Genomic DNA, 19,333 nt, shown 5'->3' with positions numbered 1-19,333 from the left:
TTCATATGTGCGTGTGTATGCATTTATAGATTTATATACATGTGCATGGGCGAAGGTAGTCCTGGCTTCGGACATGATAATGGTGCGTGATGAATCTTCTAATAATTGAATAGTATAATATACATGATTTTACCGTTGTTATTTTATTATTTTATGTTTGTTTTAGACTCGTACATGGACATATATATATGTATGCGTGCAATCATACATACGTGTACGAGTGCATGCTAACGCACGGGTATATATGTTATAAACTAATTTGCGTCTTATATCTATGTATATCAATTGCGCGGTTGCAGGTTTTTCTGCCCGTGTCTTTTGTAGGATTTGTAAAGATTATTCGAAAGGTTGCTATTGGGTGAAATATAATTAGCTCGTTCACTGGTGAAGCTGGAGTCGTTTTCTCCGAGTTAATGCAAGTATGAGCGTATAATATATTACATTTTTAAGTACGTTAAGGTTTTCGCGAGGCTATTCATAATGGTTGAATACTATACTGATAGATAACTCTCGCGAGGAACGGAGTTATTACCAGTGAGCGAGTTAACGATAATCTGTAATAATATAAGGTGTATCGTATTAGCTAGAATATTGCGTGGATATGAGTCTCACGCAATATCAGGGGTTTTGTATGAAATGTACTTAAGTAAAGCATACCTCATACAAAGATGAAAAATAATGGCTAGAAACAGTAAGAATAAAGTTTTGAATAATGTACAGGGTTCCATGCTGAACAACCTGTTTAGCTAGGGTGGTTTTCTGAAATGAGAATTTTACATATATCGTATTACTAAAATATACCTGTAATTTTAGCGTTGAGATTTTAGTAATCTTATAGGCGTCCGAGCTGATAGCGAACCTGCAATTAGGAATACATATATTATTATACATGAATAATCTTGGATATATATATATTTGTATGACGCGTGGTCATTTGTCCTCCCATCTAGTAAAACAATAATAATTATTAGCGTATTGTTTTATAATGTAGGCTAGTAATGATTAATGGTGGGTACTTTTCCGTCCCAGTATCTAATGGTATCGTTGCGTTTCCACACGTTTACTACGTATTGAATATAGGTAAAGAAACATTCTTCACAATTAGTTATGGGTTCAATTTTGTAACAAGCATAGCGACAGTTGAGACATGGAATAGGAGGTGCGGTTTCGCAAACTAAAACGTGATAATTATAAATGTCTTTAGGTACCGATCGAGTTCTTCGCGTGATGCGACAAATTTGGCAATAATTATCGTAAACTGTGCTTTTATAGCATCTAGCTCTATGTATATTAGGAAAAAATAGTAATATTTTCTGTATTAAAGGAAATCTCTGTAACAGAGTGTGGAGTTCAACAATATTAGGGTGTTTGTAGTACGTGTTAAAGGTTGTTGCGTTGTGATCGCATGGATTGTTGGAAGACATTTTTCTTAAAGTTTAAACAACTAGAGGTGGTTAAAAGGGTGATTCTTGATTTATGCTCATTAAATAATTAGTGCAAATTATACAACTTCGTATTGGTTTGGAAATTGTTAGGAGCTCGGAACATACAGAACACTGTGGTTCAGGATAACCTAATCCAATCACAACGGCGTGAGTATACCGTGTTTGGTAAAAGGAACGTGCGGCTAGATCGAGATTTGAATAACAATTCGTGCAACGTGCAGAATTAGTGACTACGTTACGATATACGTATACCTTTACGCAGCTTGTGAGGCGAATATCTGATGTAGTGGGGAGCTTGTAGTTTGTCCTGGATGGACTGGTTGGCGATGCCAACACATCTGAAACCCAAAATTAGAAATATTGTTTTTCAACCTGGTTCTATATGTGCTAATTTTAATTTATCGATATGGACAATCCGCGGTTTATGGTCGATTAGGATTTTGGCGTTGTTGGAAGGTAGGATCTCTATTATTTCGTAGGGTCCTACGTAATGTGCTGAAAATTTTCCTTTCTTCGGTTCCTTTAGTAAGAAAACATAATCTCTTATTTTAAACTGTCGAGAATTTACACGTTGATCATAATAGTATTTACTTCTTTCTTTGGCTCTAATGAGATTTTGTCGCGCTTCTTCGCGGATATCATATAATTTGTTGAATAAAGTGTTTATGTATTCTTGATAAGTAGGTTCTAGAGGTTCTTCGATAGGTTGATACGCGGATGGCAATCTGGCTAGTCGTCCGAATATTAGTTCGTATGGCGAGAATTTTGTTCTTTCGTGGACGCTTGTATTATAAGAGAACATGGCGAGTTTAATGTATTCGTCCCAATTATCTTCTTTATCGATTTGTGTCTTTAAATATTCTACTAATACGTGATGTGACCGTTCTATAGATCCATTTGATTGAGGATGGTAAGCAGTGGTTTTGAAATGTTGAATATTGAATTTTTTAGTTAGGATGCGTATTAAAGTTGATAGAAAATTGGTACCTTGATCGGTAAGGATAGCCTTGGGAGTTCCATAAATGCAAATAAATTCTTTTGTAAAAGCGTCGGCTATCGTTAATGAGGTGGCTTCTTTTAATGGTACTGCTATAGAGTACTTTGTTAATAAATCTTGCATGGTTAAAATATATTTATTTCCGTTATTCGTGATAGGAAATGGTCCTACTATATCTAATGAAACTTTGTCGAAAGCTGTGCCGGGGGTATCCGTAATAATCATTGGTTGCTTGGTTTTGACGCGCGTTAATTTTTTTAACTGGCACTCGCGACATTTTCTAATAAATTCTTGGATATCTTGTTTCATTGTACTCCAAAAGTAATGAGGTCGAAGTCTATTAAATGTTTTCGTAACTCCTTTATGGCCACCGCATGCTGATGCATGGTTTTCTGAAATTAATTTTACGCGTTCTGTAGGGATAGGGTGATCGACTAAATTTTGACAAATAGTTATGTTTATACGGGTGTCGTGGAAAAATTTCTTTAATTGGTTAACAACGTATGACCAAGGAATATCATCGAATTTATGCGTTTTGCTGATGCTAAAGGAGGTTAGTTGTAATTCGTTAACGCAGTCTAATAAAGAGCGTATACAATTTTTCACGGTTTGCGGTTCTACAGACAGTCGATTGTTTGTTCTTATCGGGATTGATATTAAATTATTTAATTTGATTTTCTTTACATTAACTCTTTCAAAATTGAAGTTTTCGTATGTGGGTAAAAGATTTGCAATGGAATAAAGTTCGGCTCCCTTGTCGTAAGGTGATCCGTCTAAACTTATAAAAATTACATGATTATCTTTTTGGTTTAATAAGTTATCTCTTATTTCGCGTATTTTTACTTTACTCGGAATTACGGGAGAGGGTTGTATAATTGGTATAGTTTCTGAAATTACTGGGTCGACGTAATCGTATTCTAAATTTAAATTTGACATATTTGCATAGTCATGATTATCGTTATTAGGAATTGAACTTCCATCATCTGAATCGGAATCGTTTTCAGTTATATTAACATAATTGGGGTTATCAATATTGTTACTGCGGTAGGGAGTTAGAGCATTTGTTTCAATTGGTCTGACGGAAGGTCCTGGTCTGCTTGAAAATATGGATTCATCGGATGACTCATCATTATCTGAAGCGAATATTGGTAAAACTAAATCCGTGGGTGGATTCCGCGATAAAGCATCGGCATTATTATTTAGTGATCCCTTGTTGTATTTAATTTCGTAATTATATTCCGCTAGCTTGGTTTTCCACTTCCAGAGTCTGGAGGTTGGATCTTTTATAGAGTGTAGCCAAATTAAAGGTTTGTGATCTGTTATTATAGTAAAAAGTCTTCCGTATAAGTAGGGTCTGAAATGGCTAATACAATATATGATGGCTAGGCATTCTTTTTCAATTGTCGAATAATTTTGTTCCGCAGTGTTTAAAATTCGAGAAGTGTATGAGACAGGAAGATCTTTTCCTACCGGTCCCTGACTTAAAATTCCGCCTATGGCATACTCTGATGCGTCGGTAGTTAGTATAAAAGGTCTAGTAAAATCAGGATATTGGAGAATGGGATTTGAACATAACGAATGTTTCAAAGAGTTAAAAGCTTCTACTTGTTTTAGTTGCCAATTGAATATGCTATCCTTTTTCAATAAATCTGTTAATGGTTTTGCGACTTTAGAGAAGTTAGGTATAAATCTTCGGTAATATCCGACTAAACCGAGAAATTGCTTTATGTTTTTCGGATTTTTTGGAGTTGGAAAGTGCATTATTGATTTTGTTTTGCCCGGGTCTGGTTTGACTCCGTTCGCGCCTATTATATGGCCTAAATAAGCTACTTCGTGCCTTAGAAATTCGCATTTGTCTGGTTGTAATTGTAAATTCGCGTCTCGTAATCTTTGCATTAATCTTTCACATTTGATTTCGTGTTCTCTTAATGATCGTGCGTAAATGACAATGTCGTCCATATAGACGAATAATTCGTTTCCTTGTAGTCCCGATAATACATCATCCATAAGTCTTTGGAAAGTAGCAGGTGCGTTTTTTAAACCGAATGGCATGCGCTTGAATTGATAATGCCCATATGGCGTAGAAAATGCTGTTTTTTGAGCGTCTTTAAGTGACATAGAAATTTGATGAAATCCGGAAGCTAAATCAAATATTGAAAAGTATTTGGCTGATCCTAATTAATCAAGAATGTCTGTTATGTTAGGAAGAGGATAGGCATCTCCTATAGTTTTTTCGTTTAATCCTCGATAATCTATAACCATACGCCAACGTTTATTGCCTTGTGAATCTGGTTTTTTCGGTACTATCCAGATTGGTGAGTTATACGGCGAAGTAGAATACTCGACTAAATTATTTTTTAATAATTCGCCGACTTGTTTGTCAATTTCTTCTTTATGGACAGGAGGAAACCTGTATTGTTTATTATGAATAGGAATTTCGTTAATAGTAGGAATGTAGTGTTGAGTTGCGTTTGTAGTCCCTAAGGGTTCGTTAGGCAAGTGGAATTTATCTGAATGCTTAGTAAGAATTGATCTAACATGATTAACTTCTTCAGGATTTAAATGTTCGAGTCTCAAAAGTTTTTCGACAGCGTGTGGTCGATCAGAATTGGTAGAATTGTCGTTGGACGAGAAAAGCCCTAGGGTTCTCGCACAATCGACGGAATTAGAAGTTTCATCTCCCATTACCGGGGTCTCCCGACTCTCGGTAATATACTCTTCGTTGCAAGACATTGAATGCCCTAAGGTTTCAATGTATCTAGTAGATTTGTCTCCCATCTCTTCTTCGTTTTGGAATCGCACTGAATGCCCTAAGGTTCCAGTGTGATTAGTATAATCTCCCATCTTCGTCGTTTCGTTTAGGTAATGTACGCCGTGCCCTAAGGTCTTCGTACAATACATGGATTTGTCTCCCATCTCTTCTTCAGAAGGTACCGAATGCCCTAAGGTTTCGGTCCGATTAATGTATTCTCCCATCTCTTCGTCTTCAAAAAGTACGTCGAGCCCTAAGGTCTTGGTACTCTCATTAATAGATTCGCGAGATTCAAAATCAAAAATTTCTACGGACGGAATGCCGATTTTGAAATCCTCCTCGGTGGTATTAAATACCGGTAAGTATGTTCTTCCGTTTGAGTGAGTAATGAGTGCGTCTCCGAAGAACACATTGTCAGCGAGGGTTTGTAAGGGTAAGTATCCAGTATGTATTTCTGGATTAGAAATATGAATGCAACAAGGAGTAACAGTCCTTGCTTTGAGATGTAATTTTCCAACTTCATAGGTTTTGAAAGGAATGATAATAGTGTCGTGATGAAGGCATGTATCCTTATAATTTATGATGATGCTTCTTTCTTTCAAGAAAGCGTTTCCTAGGATCCCGTCTTGGGGAATGCAAATGGAGTCTGATATTACATGGAACAGGGTAGGTTTGTCTAACAAGTGGATAGTTATGGAACCTAAAGTTACTATTGTTTCAGAGGAAATGCCTCGAATGGATATAATATTTTCTTTATCTAGATTGACGTGAGGTAATACAAATTGTTGTTTGATAAGATTTATGCCAGAGCCTGAATCAATCATGAAATTGCATTCATGTGATAAGTGTGGGGATATAAGTTTGATAGAAGGTAGGTCGTTGTGTTTAATTTCGTTATCTACACTGCAGATTCGAGTGGTGTGGTTGGAATTGATTGCTGTGTAAGGATCATGTTTGCAGGTTGTGTGCGTCTTGTCGGGGCTTCGTTCCGGCGGACGTCGGATTGTACCGGAACGCTTTGGGGGTTTCCCGAATTAGCAAAAGAAGTACTAGGTTGGGCCTGATTTTGTTCGAGTGATCTTTTGTAAGCGAGTTTCCGGCATTCGCTCATGAAGTGACCGGAACTTTTGCAGTAACGACAGATTTTAGTGGCTGGATAATTTGGTCCGGGTTGACCAGGTATCAAAGGTTTAATGAAAGGAGCAGTAGTAGAAATATTATTGTTGCGCGAATTATTAATTATTGGAGGGTTATTATCGATACTGTTCGCAGTTTGTCTTGCCGTCGGATAGTTCACGTCGGCTCGAGGTGAAGTGTAAGCGCGATTAAAAATTGTATTTTTCTTTCGAAGGTTTTCGGCTTCTAGAGTCTTGGATAATTGAATAGCTGAGACAATGCTTTGTTCAAAAGTATAGGGTCGTTCTAATTTCACGCGGATTAATAAATCGGAAGGTAATCCGTTAATAAAACTGTTAGTAACGCTTTTTTGATGTTATCTCTAACTTCGTCGTCGAGATTTCCACAAACACGGCTTCTCCATCTATAATTGCCGTTCTTAATTCTTGAACGCGCGCGATGTAATCAAAAATGTTCTCGTTCTGTTTCATAAATATGTTTGCTAACTCTCCTCGATATTGATCGATGGATTTGTTCGGTCCGAAAATAAGTTTTAAACGTCGTGTTAGATCTCGTAGGCTATTAAATTCAACTCCCTCGATCGCGGCGTAAGCATGTCCTTGCAATTTGTTAATGATTAGTTGAACTAAATGATATTCTTGATATCCGGGAATTAGTTGAAGTGCTCTTTCGCAAATTTTCGTGAAATGGAGGACAGACATTTTATGTCCATCAAATTTAGGGATTGTGTCTATAGCGTCTTTCAAACGAATAGGAGAATTTAGTTGTAAAGGAGTGGGTGGTCTTTGTGTTTCTATTTTATCATAATGTTCTTGCATATTGTTAGAATGTTCGACTATATCTATACGTTGTGATAAGCGAGTTACTTGTTCTGATAATTTTTCCATAAGAGTTAATTGTGTAGCTAATTGTTCTGAAATTCCGGTTACCGAACCGTCCTCCATGTTTCTATCTTGTTCTAAAGTTCGTTGAAATGTAAGTAAATTTTCCTCTCTATTTTGTAATGTTTCAGCTTGCGCTGTTAATTGGGCTTCTTTATCGTTTAAATTCTGTGTATAAAGATTAAGTTGACTACGGGTGAGTACTCTGTTTTCTGAATTGTCTGAATGTACAGGGGTTCTGGTAAGAGACATTTCGTTTTAAGATTTATAATTTATGAATTAACTTTACGTTAATTTTACTTATGAAAAACACCGATCGCACAGATCAATCTCCGCGACCTCTCAACGATCTCTTTTGGCCAATCCCACCGCTGCCACCAGGAATTAAAAGCCTTCTTGTTACGTCCAATAATTCATCTAGCGATAAATTACCTTCTGCACAAGACGGTCTTCTCTCGCGTCTACCTCGGTGGACGTTTAAGAAGCTGCTCTCTATTTGTTTTATGGGCAACCTGCTAGGCCGGCTATACCCAGGGAAGCCGAGAGCTTGAGATTCGATTGAGAGTATCGGACGGAGAAGGAAACCGACGGGTCGGGTCGATAAATAAAGATATTTTACAAATATAATGTCATTTATTCATTTATAAAACCTTTACGTCGATATAAAGTTTATTGGTCCTGACGTGGTTCGTGGGGAGCTTGAAATTGAGTTACAATATGACTGAGCTCCAGTTCCGGATTGTTAGGCTGGTTGAGGTAAGTTATAAAAGAAGTGAAGTTATCTTGCGCTTCCTCGGGGATGACGTTATCGACGTCGTGAGTGAGATTCGCGGTGTCCTCGTTGAGAATGTGAAAGGTTTGTTCGTTGTTAAATTGTAAAATGGGGTCGTACTCTGGCGATGTGATTGGTAGATTTTGATCCGGGATATAATATTCAGGATCGGGTAAGAATTGATGATTAGGGTTCGTTATTAACGTATTTGATTCTAACGGCAAGGGCTCCGGAAATTGCGGGTGAGAATAATCAATGTAGGGCGGAAGGTTATTTATAGGCGAATGAACGTCTGGAGAAGGGGATCGAACGATTACTCGCGTAGGAAATATTTGGACATGTAAATTTAAGACTCTTCTTGTCCTACGTTCGCGTAGTCTGTGGAGACGTTGCTCGTCGCGATCAATTTGATTCTTCCTTCGGAAGGGAGAGACCATCTAATGGTTAAATAAATTTATATGAATAATATGTTTAATAGAACTGAGATAGTTAAATAATCAAAGGTAATTGAATGTGACTCACGTTTAAGTCGTGATTTACGTGTTAAAGAGTTAGAGACGAGATGAAAGGTTAATCTATACGAGAATGCCCTTTACCTGTTAATTAATTAAGCGTTGTGTCAATTATAATTATAATTAAACGATACTGAAAGAGAATTGGTAATAATGTGGAATAGGGAAAGGAGTCTTAGTACATGTATTAATATCTATATCAAGAATATTAATACTTGTACTTTCAAGCATCAAAGATTTAAGTTTTAAATATTGAAGTAATAATTCTTAGTAATTATCAAGACCTCTGTCATTCGGTTTGGTAAAGTATTCGCAACTATTGGAAAATGCAAGGTAATAAAAGCGTGAAAGCGATAGAGAGATAGGTGTTCATTCGGCTAGGCCGGGTTCTCTGGTCCTTGTCTTAATAGGCTAATGCGACGTTCACTTTACTAAACGTGCACCTTAGAGATGACTTGCGAATGTACCTTATGACAGGGTATATTTCTATTGGTAGTAAATAGGGTCAGGTGGTGTACACTTGTCAAATGAATCGAATATCAATATGCAAAATCACTGTCAGTTGGTGTGGTAAAGTATTCGCAACTATTGGAAAATGCAAGGTAATAAAAGCGTAAAAGCGATAGAGAGATAGGTGTTCATCCGGCTAGGCTGGGTTCTCTGGTCCTTGTCTTAATAGGCTAATGCGACGTTCACTTTACTAAACGTGCACCTCAGAGATGACTTGCGAATGTACCTTCTGACAGGATATAGTTTCTAATGTGTACAGAGGAATTAGCGAATTCATTTAATTCGCTAATATGTGGTAGGATACAGGGTTACATACATATATAAACAAGCAGTGATATAATAAAATACATAAGTATATTTATTATAATAGGTTGAATAAGTATGCGATATCGGTTAAATAATATTGAATAGTATTGGATAAAATATTGAATAGATCGACGATTGTAACGCAAACGTATGCAGATGCAAATCGTAGATTGAAATAATATCGGAAACGCAGAGTAATATGTGGCTTATGTCTATGCTCAAAATTCAGAGTTCGAAAAGTAATGTAAGATTGAGTTAATATTGAATAATTAAATATAATAATTAAATATAATGAGTGCCCGTCGCGCTTTACTATTTAGGGATATGTGAACTGGCTTAAATACTCACAAGGTTAGACAATGTCTAATGTGCCTTGCTATGGTACACTTCGCTACTGTGTTCTTCCCTCTGAGTCTGAAGATCTGAGGAGCCTCGGTACCTCGGTCCGAAATGGCGGCTATGCCTCACCAAAATGGCGGCTATGTCTTCAGGACCCCGTAGTATTTGCTGGTTGAGTGCTGGATTGTTGTTGACTGGAACCACTGCGACGAAATCACTGCCGTTCCGTGCCGGGTGCAGGGTTTATATACCGTAAAATGTGGCTCGCTCCTCCCATCGGGTGATGCGGCTTAGCCAATGGCAAGAGAGGTATGCCGGGGAAGTACCGGAGACAATCTGTTCCTGGTAGAGATTGCGACGGTTAAGTCCCGGAGAGATGGCTTCTTAGTAGCGATAGCGGCGTTCCTTTGATGACTCATCGCCGGGCGCTCCGACTTTCCTTATTCTATTCTCGGTAGCGATAGCGGTATACTTTTGTTGGCTATGCGCTCCGACTTATCTTATCTTCTTCTTGGTAGCGATAGCGGTGCTTCTTTGGTGACTCACCGCTACGCGGCTTGCAACGGGCCTTGCAGGTTGCAACGTGTTTCAGCGTTGCATCATGCTTTGCATCATGCTTCTGGAATGTAACGGTTCGCAACCGTCTTTCTAGAACCTTCTAGAATCTTTTAAATGTTTCTTGAGAGTAAAGCCGAGTTCACATAATAAAGCGGGTTTCATACCTAATTACTACTTTACGAACGATATCTATATATTTTAGGTATTATTCATTAGAATATGTCGATTCCTTTTGCAATTTAAAATAAAATGCATTACTTCGTAAATTTTGTTATAGATTAAAATAATCTTATTTGTTTTAATTTATATTCATATTTGCATGTAAATGGTAGAAAAGCTTAATTGTAACTTCTATTGTTATTTTATAGTTAGAGTTTAATAATCATGATAGACAGGTAAAATTTATCAATTTACATTTACATTTCGTAGTTATATGTAAATTGATAGGTATCTTGCATCAGGAACGAATTTCTAATAGTAGGTATACTAGGGGGGTTCTAACCCAGGGGCAATGAGGGGGGGTGAGGGGCGGGCAGAAATCATATTTTAACTTATGCGAGACTAAATATTTGTTAATACCGGTCTTTCATGTAGGTTAGCGATTGTCATGACTAATATGTTAAAGAATTAATTTTGAAAAAGATTGAAATTTTGAAATTTGTCTGGACGTTACACAAGAGATTATTTGGGGAAAACTAACATTCTGAGAACAAAACTTTTTTTTTGCTGCATGTATTTGTGATGACTGAATCTATATATCGACTAAAAAACTTACTTGTAAGTCTGATGTTGTAATCCGGCACACACCCATTTATAAATTATCTACAAATCTGCTCGCTTATTTTGAAAAATTTATTACCGATAACGTAAGAATTTTTTCTTTCGCATTCCAGAGATAGAGTTTTGTTTGGTTGCCATCTTTTATGATCAAAAATTTGTTGTTGTTGTTGTTTCTTTTGTAAGAGCAGATGAAGTTCGATCGATGCGAACCTTTGACATAATAAAATTTTTTGTTATTTATTAATCAAGTGCGTATCGTATGAATATCTTAAGATTATATGAGATTATATAAAATTTTGAAGTAAAGAGAGGGGTGTCTGCTGCCGAAAATTTCTTATTATAAAGTATGCTTTCTTATAGTGTGCGATAACCCGTTTCTTTCAGCGATATTAGTATTGTAAATTGATTACGATTGGTACATTGTATTATTGCGGAAGCGATCTATGAGATTGCGGCACTTATTGGAGCTCGGGAACGCACCTTAATTGAGGGGAGGAATTCGATCGCGACTTCATCGCTGTTCGAGATTTCGCTCGCGGAAACATATCGTCGCGTGACCGCTGTCGTGTTATACGTGTTGTTTTCTCGATCGGTCGTGACACCGCGCGATATCTTGACGTGGCCCTATTGTCCTCTGTCGTACTCAGCGCTTCTCAACGACTAATCCGTTTATTATTGTCGCCAAATGTTTACGTTCTGAGGTTCACAGCCGTTAAGCAAATATTCCAAGGTACTAGCTAGAGTGTCCGTTGTCGAAATTTTTTTTTGTGAGGAATATATTTTTCTTTTTTTTTGTCTTCTGATCGGTCTTCTTTCCCGGTTATCCGACCTCATTGAAGGTTGATTCGTGAGAACCGAAAAATTAAAGCGTCCACGACCGAACGAACAGAGACCCTTAAGATGGAATCCAACACCAAACAATGAGTTGCGCGAATTCACGAATTGTCCCTAGAACAATTACGCGAAGAATTAGATAGCTGCGGATTAAAAATGGGGGGAATATTACCCGTCTTGCGAGCGCGGCTGACAAAAGCCATCCGTTGCAAGCAATTAGGGAGGTGGAGACCATCGCCGACTTCGGAACCGGAAGGCGATGATAGCGGGGACAATTGCGCGTCGGGCGAATCGAGTGGCGGTACGGTCATTAAGGACGATCGAGTCCGAGTTCCGGGAATGGACTTCGCGGAACATCTCTTGCAGCCTCCGCTACTGCAGCTGCCGAGACGCGAACTGGAAATTCGTGCGCCCGCACGCCGTACCGACTCCGCGACCGACGTATACTAAATGATGCGTTGGTGGAATCTTAAATTCTCAGGCGTCCGAGATTGCGACGCGGAAGCCTTCCTACTGCGTATCGAGGAAGGTCGCGCCCTATTCACGGCTACCGATGCCGACATATTCCTTTCTTCATCCTTCATCTCCAAATGTATTCCTTTCTTTCTGAACGGAACAGCTCTATGTTGGTACCGGAACGAGCGCGGACGGTGGCGTAACTGGAAAGAGTTCGAAACGTCGTGGCGTGCGCGGTTCGGTAGTCCGGACTTTCAGTTCGCGTTACGAGAAGACATTCAGAGACGCACGCAGGGGGAATACGAGTCGATTGCCGATTTCCTCACTTATATTCACGCGATGTTTGAGAGACTGAGTCCGCCGTAGAGTCTGGAAAAACAACTTAATCAGGCTCACCGGAATATGTTGCCACGGTTGCAAATCTTAGTACAGCGTCGCGACTTGTATGACTTCGCTTCACTGGAGAGTCAGGCTACGCGGGTAGAGCAAGGGTACGAGGCCGCGAGTCGGTATCGTGCGCCTCCACCGCCGGAGCAAATGATTTTCCCGGATCTCGCGTATCGGGCACCGCCAAAGGGTTCTAAGAAAACTCCAGTACAGCGTCGCGACTTGTATGACTTCGCTTCACTGGAGAGTCAGGCTACGCGGGTAGAGCAAGGGTACGAGGCCGCGAGTCGGTATCGTGCGCCTCCACCGCCGGAGCAAATGATTTTCCCGGATCTCGCGTATCGGGCACCGCCAAAGGGCTTCTAAGAAAACTCCAGTTGTCGCGGCTGTTGGATTAACGGATAACATCCCCGAAAATAAGCGCGCCAAAAGACGCGCGCGAAAAGAGGCCGCCCGCAAAACAAAGGCGCAATCTAATTCCGCACAAATGAATAGCAAAGCCGCCGCGTCCACGAGTAACGCCCCGTCAACGAGCCACGCGAACCCTGCGAAATCGTCCGGCAAATGCTGGAACTGCGACAAGACTGGCCATATCGCGCGAGAGTGCGCGGAGCCGCGACGCGTGTATTGCTGCGAGAAGGTTAACGTTACCATCCGAACGTGCCCGACATGTGCGGGAAACGAGAACGGGAATTACTAGGGCGGGCCCCGGTGATCCTTCTTCATAGTTTCCGAAATACTCAGAAAAGGCTCGCGCGGAGGTCACGAGCGAGGCCTCTAGCTTGTCGTACAGCTCGCTCAGTGCCGACGCACAAACGCTGTCGCATCTCCTGTACTGCGCTATCATTCTGGGAGGCGAGTCGTTACACGCCCTGATAAATTTGGGGTCAAATAGAACAATCCTCGGCGCCGCGGGTATAAAAATTATTTGCCGGTTGGGATCACCGACTAACCGCGATCACCTTACCCAAATTCGAACCGCGAATGGACAAATAGCGGAGGTACGTGAAAAGGCAGAGATTACGCTTCAAGTAGAAGGTCGAAGCCGCGACGTATCCGTGTGTTTGCTGCCGAGTTTAGCCGTCCCGTGTATCTTAGGAGTCGATTTTTTGCGCGCGTTCAAGGTGATAGTAAATTTTGCTGCCGCGGAATGGTATTTTGCCGACGAATCGACGTGTAGGTACCCCATTCTCCCCCCCGTCGACCACCACCTTGCCGTGGTGGGGGGGGGGGGCTCACCCTTCGCAAGGGAATAGCCTCCGACCACGCAAGGAGAAAAGTCTACAGATGGAAAAAGTTCGAGCGGTTAGACCCCGAGGGATATCAGGACGCGTGGGACAACTACAAAGAGAAGAGAGATGACCTACGCGTCCTGATAAGGAAGGCAAAGGCGAGAGCCTGGGATGAGTTGCTCTCCCACCTAGATGAGGACCCGTGGGGGCGCCCCTATCGCATAGTACTCAAGAAATTGAGAAGCGGGGGCGCTCCAATCGCGGAGTCCCTGGACCCCCAATTTGTTGGCCGAATCGTCGACACCCTATTCCCGCGGGAAGAGGGTCAGTTAGACCCAATTCCGGAGCGGGAGTGGGAGTGGGACGAGGAGGCCATGGGGGTCACGGAGGGGGAGCTTAGGAACGCCATCAAAAAGATAAAACCAGGGAAAGCCCCCGGTCCGGATGGCGTTCCTGGGAAAATCTGGGCTCTCGCCTATCGGGGTCTTGCGGGACCCATGCGGAGGATGTACAACGAGTGCCTCCGCATGGGTCGATTCCCACGAGAATGGAAGGAGGCAAACGTGGTCCTCCTTCCTAAGGAGTGCAAGCCGAGGGATGTACCCTCGGCGTATAGGCCAATCTGCCTGATAGACGAGGCGGGTAAGATCCTAGAGAGGATCATAGCTGACCGCCTCGTCTATCATTTGTCCTGGGAGGGTCCAAATCTTAGCCAGGAGCAGTACGGCTTCCGGGTCGGACGGTCCACGATAGATGCAATTCTTCGGGTCCGTTCGATCTCGGGGGCCGTGACGGAGGAAGGCGGAGTGTTGCTTGCCGTATCGTTGGACATATCCAACGCATTCAACACCCTGCCATGGCACCGGATTGGGGCGGCCCTGGAGTATCACCGGGTCCCCCCATATCTGGTGTCAATCCTGGCGGACTACTTCCGGGATAGGCGATTGGCCTATACTGATAGGAACGCCGAAGAACAAAAGCGTCATATGACATGCGGGGTTCCGCAGGGGTCAGTACTTGGCCCCCTGCTGTGGAACCGCGCATATGACGCTGTTCTTCGGCAAGCCCTCCCCTCCGGCTGTCACACGGTGTGTTACGCTGACGACACGCTGGTGATGGCCGGAGGAGTCTCGTGGGAAGACGCAACCGCTCGAGCAAACATGGCGGTGCATCGCGTTGTGCGGCTCATTAAGCAGATGGGGCTCAAAGTGGCGCCCCAAAAGACTGAGGCCATCTTTTTACATGATGGCTCTCACGGGGCGCCACCAAGAGCCCACATCAGTGTGGAGGACACCTCGATAGAGGTGGGGGCCTGCCTGAAATACCTGGGCCTCCACCTCGATAGCAAGTGGACCTTTCGGGAACACTTCCGCCGTATATTCCCCAAGGTGGAAAAAACAGCAATGGCGCTACAGCGCCTGCTGCCCAACCTTGGGGGACTTGGCGGGAGTGTCCGAAGACTGTACGCCGGAACAATCCATGCCATGCTCCTATACGGAGCCCCGGTGTGGGTGAAACGCCTGGAGGCCACCCGCGGCCCAAGAGACGCCGTAAGGCAAGTCCAAAGGCGGGTGGCTAACAGGATATGCCGGGGCTACCGGACAGTGAGCTGGGTGGCCGTGGGGGTACTCTCCGGAGTGCCCCCAGTGGAGATGCTCGCCCGCATGTACGCGGACGTATACACGCGTACGCGTGAATATCAGCGGGCGGACATCATAGTGACGGACGGAGTCCGGCGTGCAGTGAGGGTCCACTCCCGACGGGCGCTGATACAGAAATGGAAGGACAGCCTCGAAGATCCGAGGCTGCCAGGACAGCGCACCGTCGGGGCTATACGACCCTGTCTAGAGAACTGGCTAGACAGGGTCAAAGGAGGGGTGTCTTTTCACACAACGCAGGTACTCACCGGACATGGTTGTTTCGGTGAGTACCTGCACAGAATAGGAAAAGAGCGCACAACGCGATGCTGTCACTGTGGCCACGAGCGAGACACCGCTCAGCACACACTCGAAGAGTGTGCTGCCTGGGCGGGTGAGAGAGAGGAGCTCGTGGCCACAGTGGGGAGGGATCTGTCATTGCCCTCAATAGTGAGGGCAATGACAGACAACGAGGAGGCCTGGAAGGCGTTCTCCTCCTTCTGCAGCAAAGTTATGCTGCAGAAGGAGGAGGCAGAGAGAGAGAGGGAGAGAGGAGTAACGGAGGACGGGGACGTGCCCCCTCTTTCCATGGCACCGGCGGGCGTGCCCGTTTGTGGTGTCGGGGATCGGGGGGGGGAGGCGCCCCCGGTGGGGGGGAAGGAGGAGACACGGAGGGGGGAGGTGTGCCCCCTCCCGCTCTCCCACCGCCGATGGGCGTGCCCGTCGGCGGGGGCGGGGGTCGGGGGGGGGTACAACCTCCGAAGGAGAGGAGAAACAGAAGCGGAGGGCGGGGCTGGGCTTTCCCTTTCCGCGCCGTCGACGAGCTTGCTCGTTTGTGGCGGTGCGGATCGGGGGGGATCAACCCCCAATAACATACCTGCGTCGAATTTCGACGCAGGATAAGATTCCCGGGGGGGAGCTGGGGACAATTAAGTCCCTAATGCCCCCCCCCTGGAGCCTCACGAGAGCCGGGCGGGCGGGCGTGACCCCCACTCTGGGGGTGCTCCCGCGCGTTTGGCAGGGTAAACCTCCTCGGCTGCGGTCGATTCCCAACTCCCAAGGGAGCGGAGGGAGTCGCAGCCGGGGGGGCCGAGGGGGGGCCACGTGTCCCCGCCGGGCAGGCTCCGCCTGTCCGGTCGGGGCGCCTGGGTCCCCCTCTGTGAGGACGTGACGTGCGGGGCCCTCTCACCGGAAGCCACGAGGCACCGGTGGGAGGGCAACGTCGTCCATGGAGAGGGTTTCTCTCCTTCTGAGAGAGACCCCCTGGTGAGGGCCTCCGGAGTGAATGCCGAATCCCCACTCCCTTCGGGAGGGGGAGGGAGCACCACTCGAGCCGTGACCCCGCCCCCCAAACTCTTTGGGAGGGCGCGACGTGAAGTTGATACCGCCCTGCGTCGCAACCGCGAGGACCCCCGCACGATGTAATTCGCGGGGGGGGAGAGTGTCGCCTTCAGCGGCACTCTCCCAAGGAGGGATAAGGCGGAGGGGCGGCGAGACGGCATGGGATCCCAGCATCCTCGCCGTCCCCCATAAACGCCCGAGAAGGTATCCGCAGTGGGTTTAGTGAGGTATGTCTTGGGCCCCCTGACCGATCCATTCGTGGATCGGCCAAGGGGAACAAGAAGTCCCACATAACCATCCGCTCTCTTTCCCGGAGAGCGGTGGTATCCATGAGGATTCCCACTGCGTCAAAAAAAGAAAAAAAAAAGGGGCTATGGTATATGAAATACCGGGAGAAAACAAGGGAAAGCTCGCGGACAAACTCGCCGCGAAATTAAGAGAGACCCTTAAGGGAAAAGAGGGGGTTCGGATAAGCCGTCCAGTAAAGATGGCCGAAATTCGAATAGTAGGGCTCGAGGAGTCCATCACGCTGACGGAGGCGGTGGAAGCAATAGCCGCCTTCGGAAAGTGTGAGCAGGAGGAGATCCAGACGGGAGACATCAAAATCTCCCCAAATGGACTAGGGTCCCTCTGGGCCAGATGCCCCCTTGTTGCGGCCAACCGTCTGGTTACGGGCGGAGGACGCATAAAAATAGAGTGGTGGCATGTCCAAGTGACGCTGTTGGAGCAGAGGCCCCTGCAGTGTTACAGGTGCTTGGAGGGAGGCCACGTCAGACAACGATTCCCAACCGCACCGATCGGAGCAACCAATGCTACCGATGCGGGCAAGAGGGACATGTTGCCAAAGAGTGCAAGGAGGACTTTAACTGCCCGGTGTGTAGGGACAGAGGCCTCCCGGCAAAACACCGGACGGGAAGTAAGGCCTGCACACCGGTGCAGAAAGGAGTTAGAGGAGTGGCCCTGAACAAGCTGATTCAGCCACCCAAACAACCAGCACCAAGGAGGAGGCAGGCCCCCGAAGAGGAGCCGAAGGACAAGGAAAAAATGGAGAAGGGAGAAAGCCAGGAGACAGCAATTGCCACGTCAAGTGGCAAGGAAAAAACCAGACGCTTGGAAGAAGAGAAGGGAATAAAGGAGTCGGGGACGAAGAGGAGGAAATTAAGGAGGGAACATCAGGGGAGCAAGGCAGATGATGAGGAGGACGGAATGATAATTCAACGAGAGGGAAAGCCAGAGAAAGAACACCATGAATAAGGTGATACTGGCCAACGTAAATCACTCTGGGCTCGCACAAGATATGGTCTTGCAGCACATGTGCGAACTTGACTGCGGGCTCGGAGTGTTCACGGAGGCATACAAAGCCCGGGAAAGGGCGAACTGGGCAACCAGCACCGATGGAAGAGTAGCCATCTACAGACGCGAGACTAGGACCTCCCCTCCATGTAACGTATTATGGGCAGGGGAGGGGCACGTCGGCGTTTCTTGGGGGCAATTGGTGGTGGCTGGCATCTACATTTCGCCCAACGTCGCGGCAGCGGAATACGAGGCCAAACTAGAGGCCCTGGCGCGCGAATTGGGTGGATGCCAGACACCATCAAATGTAATAGTCCTGGGGGACTTCAACGCTCACTCGGGCGTTTGGGGCTCCCCCAGAGAGAATTGGAAAGGAAGGGCAGTCCTGGACTGGGCGTCGCGGCAGACCCTCGTATTGATCAACGCGGGGAAAAGCCATACCTGCGTGAGGCCGCAGGGAAGGTCCATAATAGATTTAACATGGGCAACCCCCTCTGCGGCCGGACTAATCGAGGGATGGAGGGTGGAGACAGAGAGGGAGACACTATCCGATCATCGGTGTATAACCTTCTCTGTCTCCGCCTATAAGCGGGGGGTGCTGCGGCGCCGCAAGGCTCTGGATGCCCTTCGAAAAAGGTGGGCCCTCAAGAAAATAGACGTCGATCGGTGGATGGCGGCTATCATCGGTGCTGGTGCGACAATGGAGGGATTCGATGGGTGGGACCTGGCCACGCAACAAGAAAGGCTGTCGCAGGTCGTCGTACAGGCCTGCGATATAGCTATGCCAAGGGTCAGGTTCCGCCCATCAAAATGTATGTACTAGTGGTCGGAAGAGATAGCGGAGCTAAGACGTGCCTCCGACCACCAAAGAAGGAGGCTCTGTAGGGATCCTGCGGATCCAGACTATGAGGAAGGATGGAGGGCGTACCGAGCCGCACGGGACGCCCTCCGTATTGCAATAAGAAATGCGAAGGCGAGGTCTTGGGAGGAGCTTCTCCTCTCCCTAGACAAGGACCCATGGGGACGGCCGTACCGTATGGATATTAAAAAAACTCAAGGGAACGGCGTCCCCCCTGACGGAGTCTTTGGACCCCCATTTTGTCCAACAAATAGTGGACATCCTCTTCCCGGTCATGCATGGGGACATGCACCCCATGCGTGATA

The 19,333-nt window shown here is 45.3% G+C and overlaps 1 protein-coding gene across 1 annotated transcript; it reads left to right on the top strand.

The window, feature by feature from the left end:
- Positions 1 to 18,173: 18,173 nt before the first annotated feature.
- On the top strand, positions 18,174 to 18,992 carry LOC146721831 (uncharacterized). Its single transcript, XM_085486210.1, has one exon. The coding sequence runs from the start codon at positions 18,174 to 18,176 to the stop codon at positions 18,990 to 18,992; it is 819 nt and encodes a 272-aa protein (XP_085342336.1).
- The last annotated feature ends 341 nt before the right edge of the window (positions 18,993 to 19,333 follow it).

The sequence above is a fragment of the Nylanderia fulva genome, unplaced genomic scaffold (assembly GCF_048542155.1).
Source record: "Nylanderia fulva isolate GAGA-0341 unplaced genomic scaffold, ASM4854215v1 Scaffold406, whole genome shotgun sequence".
Classification (NCBI taxonomy): domain Eukaryota; kingdom Metazoa; phylum Arthropoda; class Insecta; order Hymenoptera; family Formicidae; genus Nylanderia; species Nylanderia fulva.
Note: the sequence above shows the minus strand (reverse complement) of the source record. Positions and strands in the feature narration are given on the sequence as shown.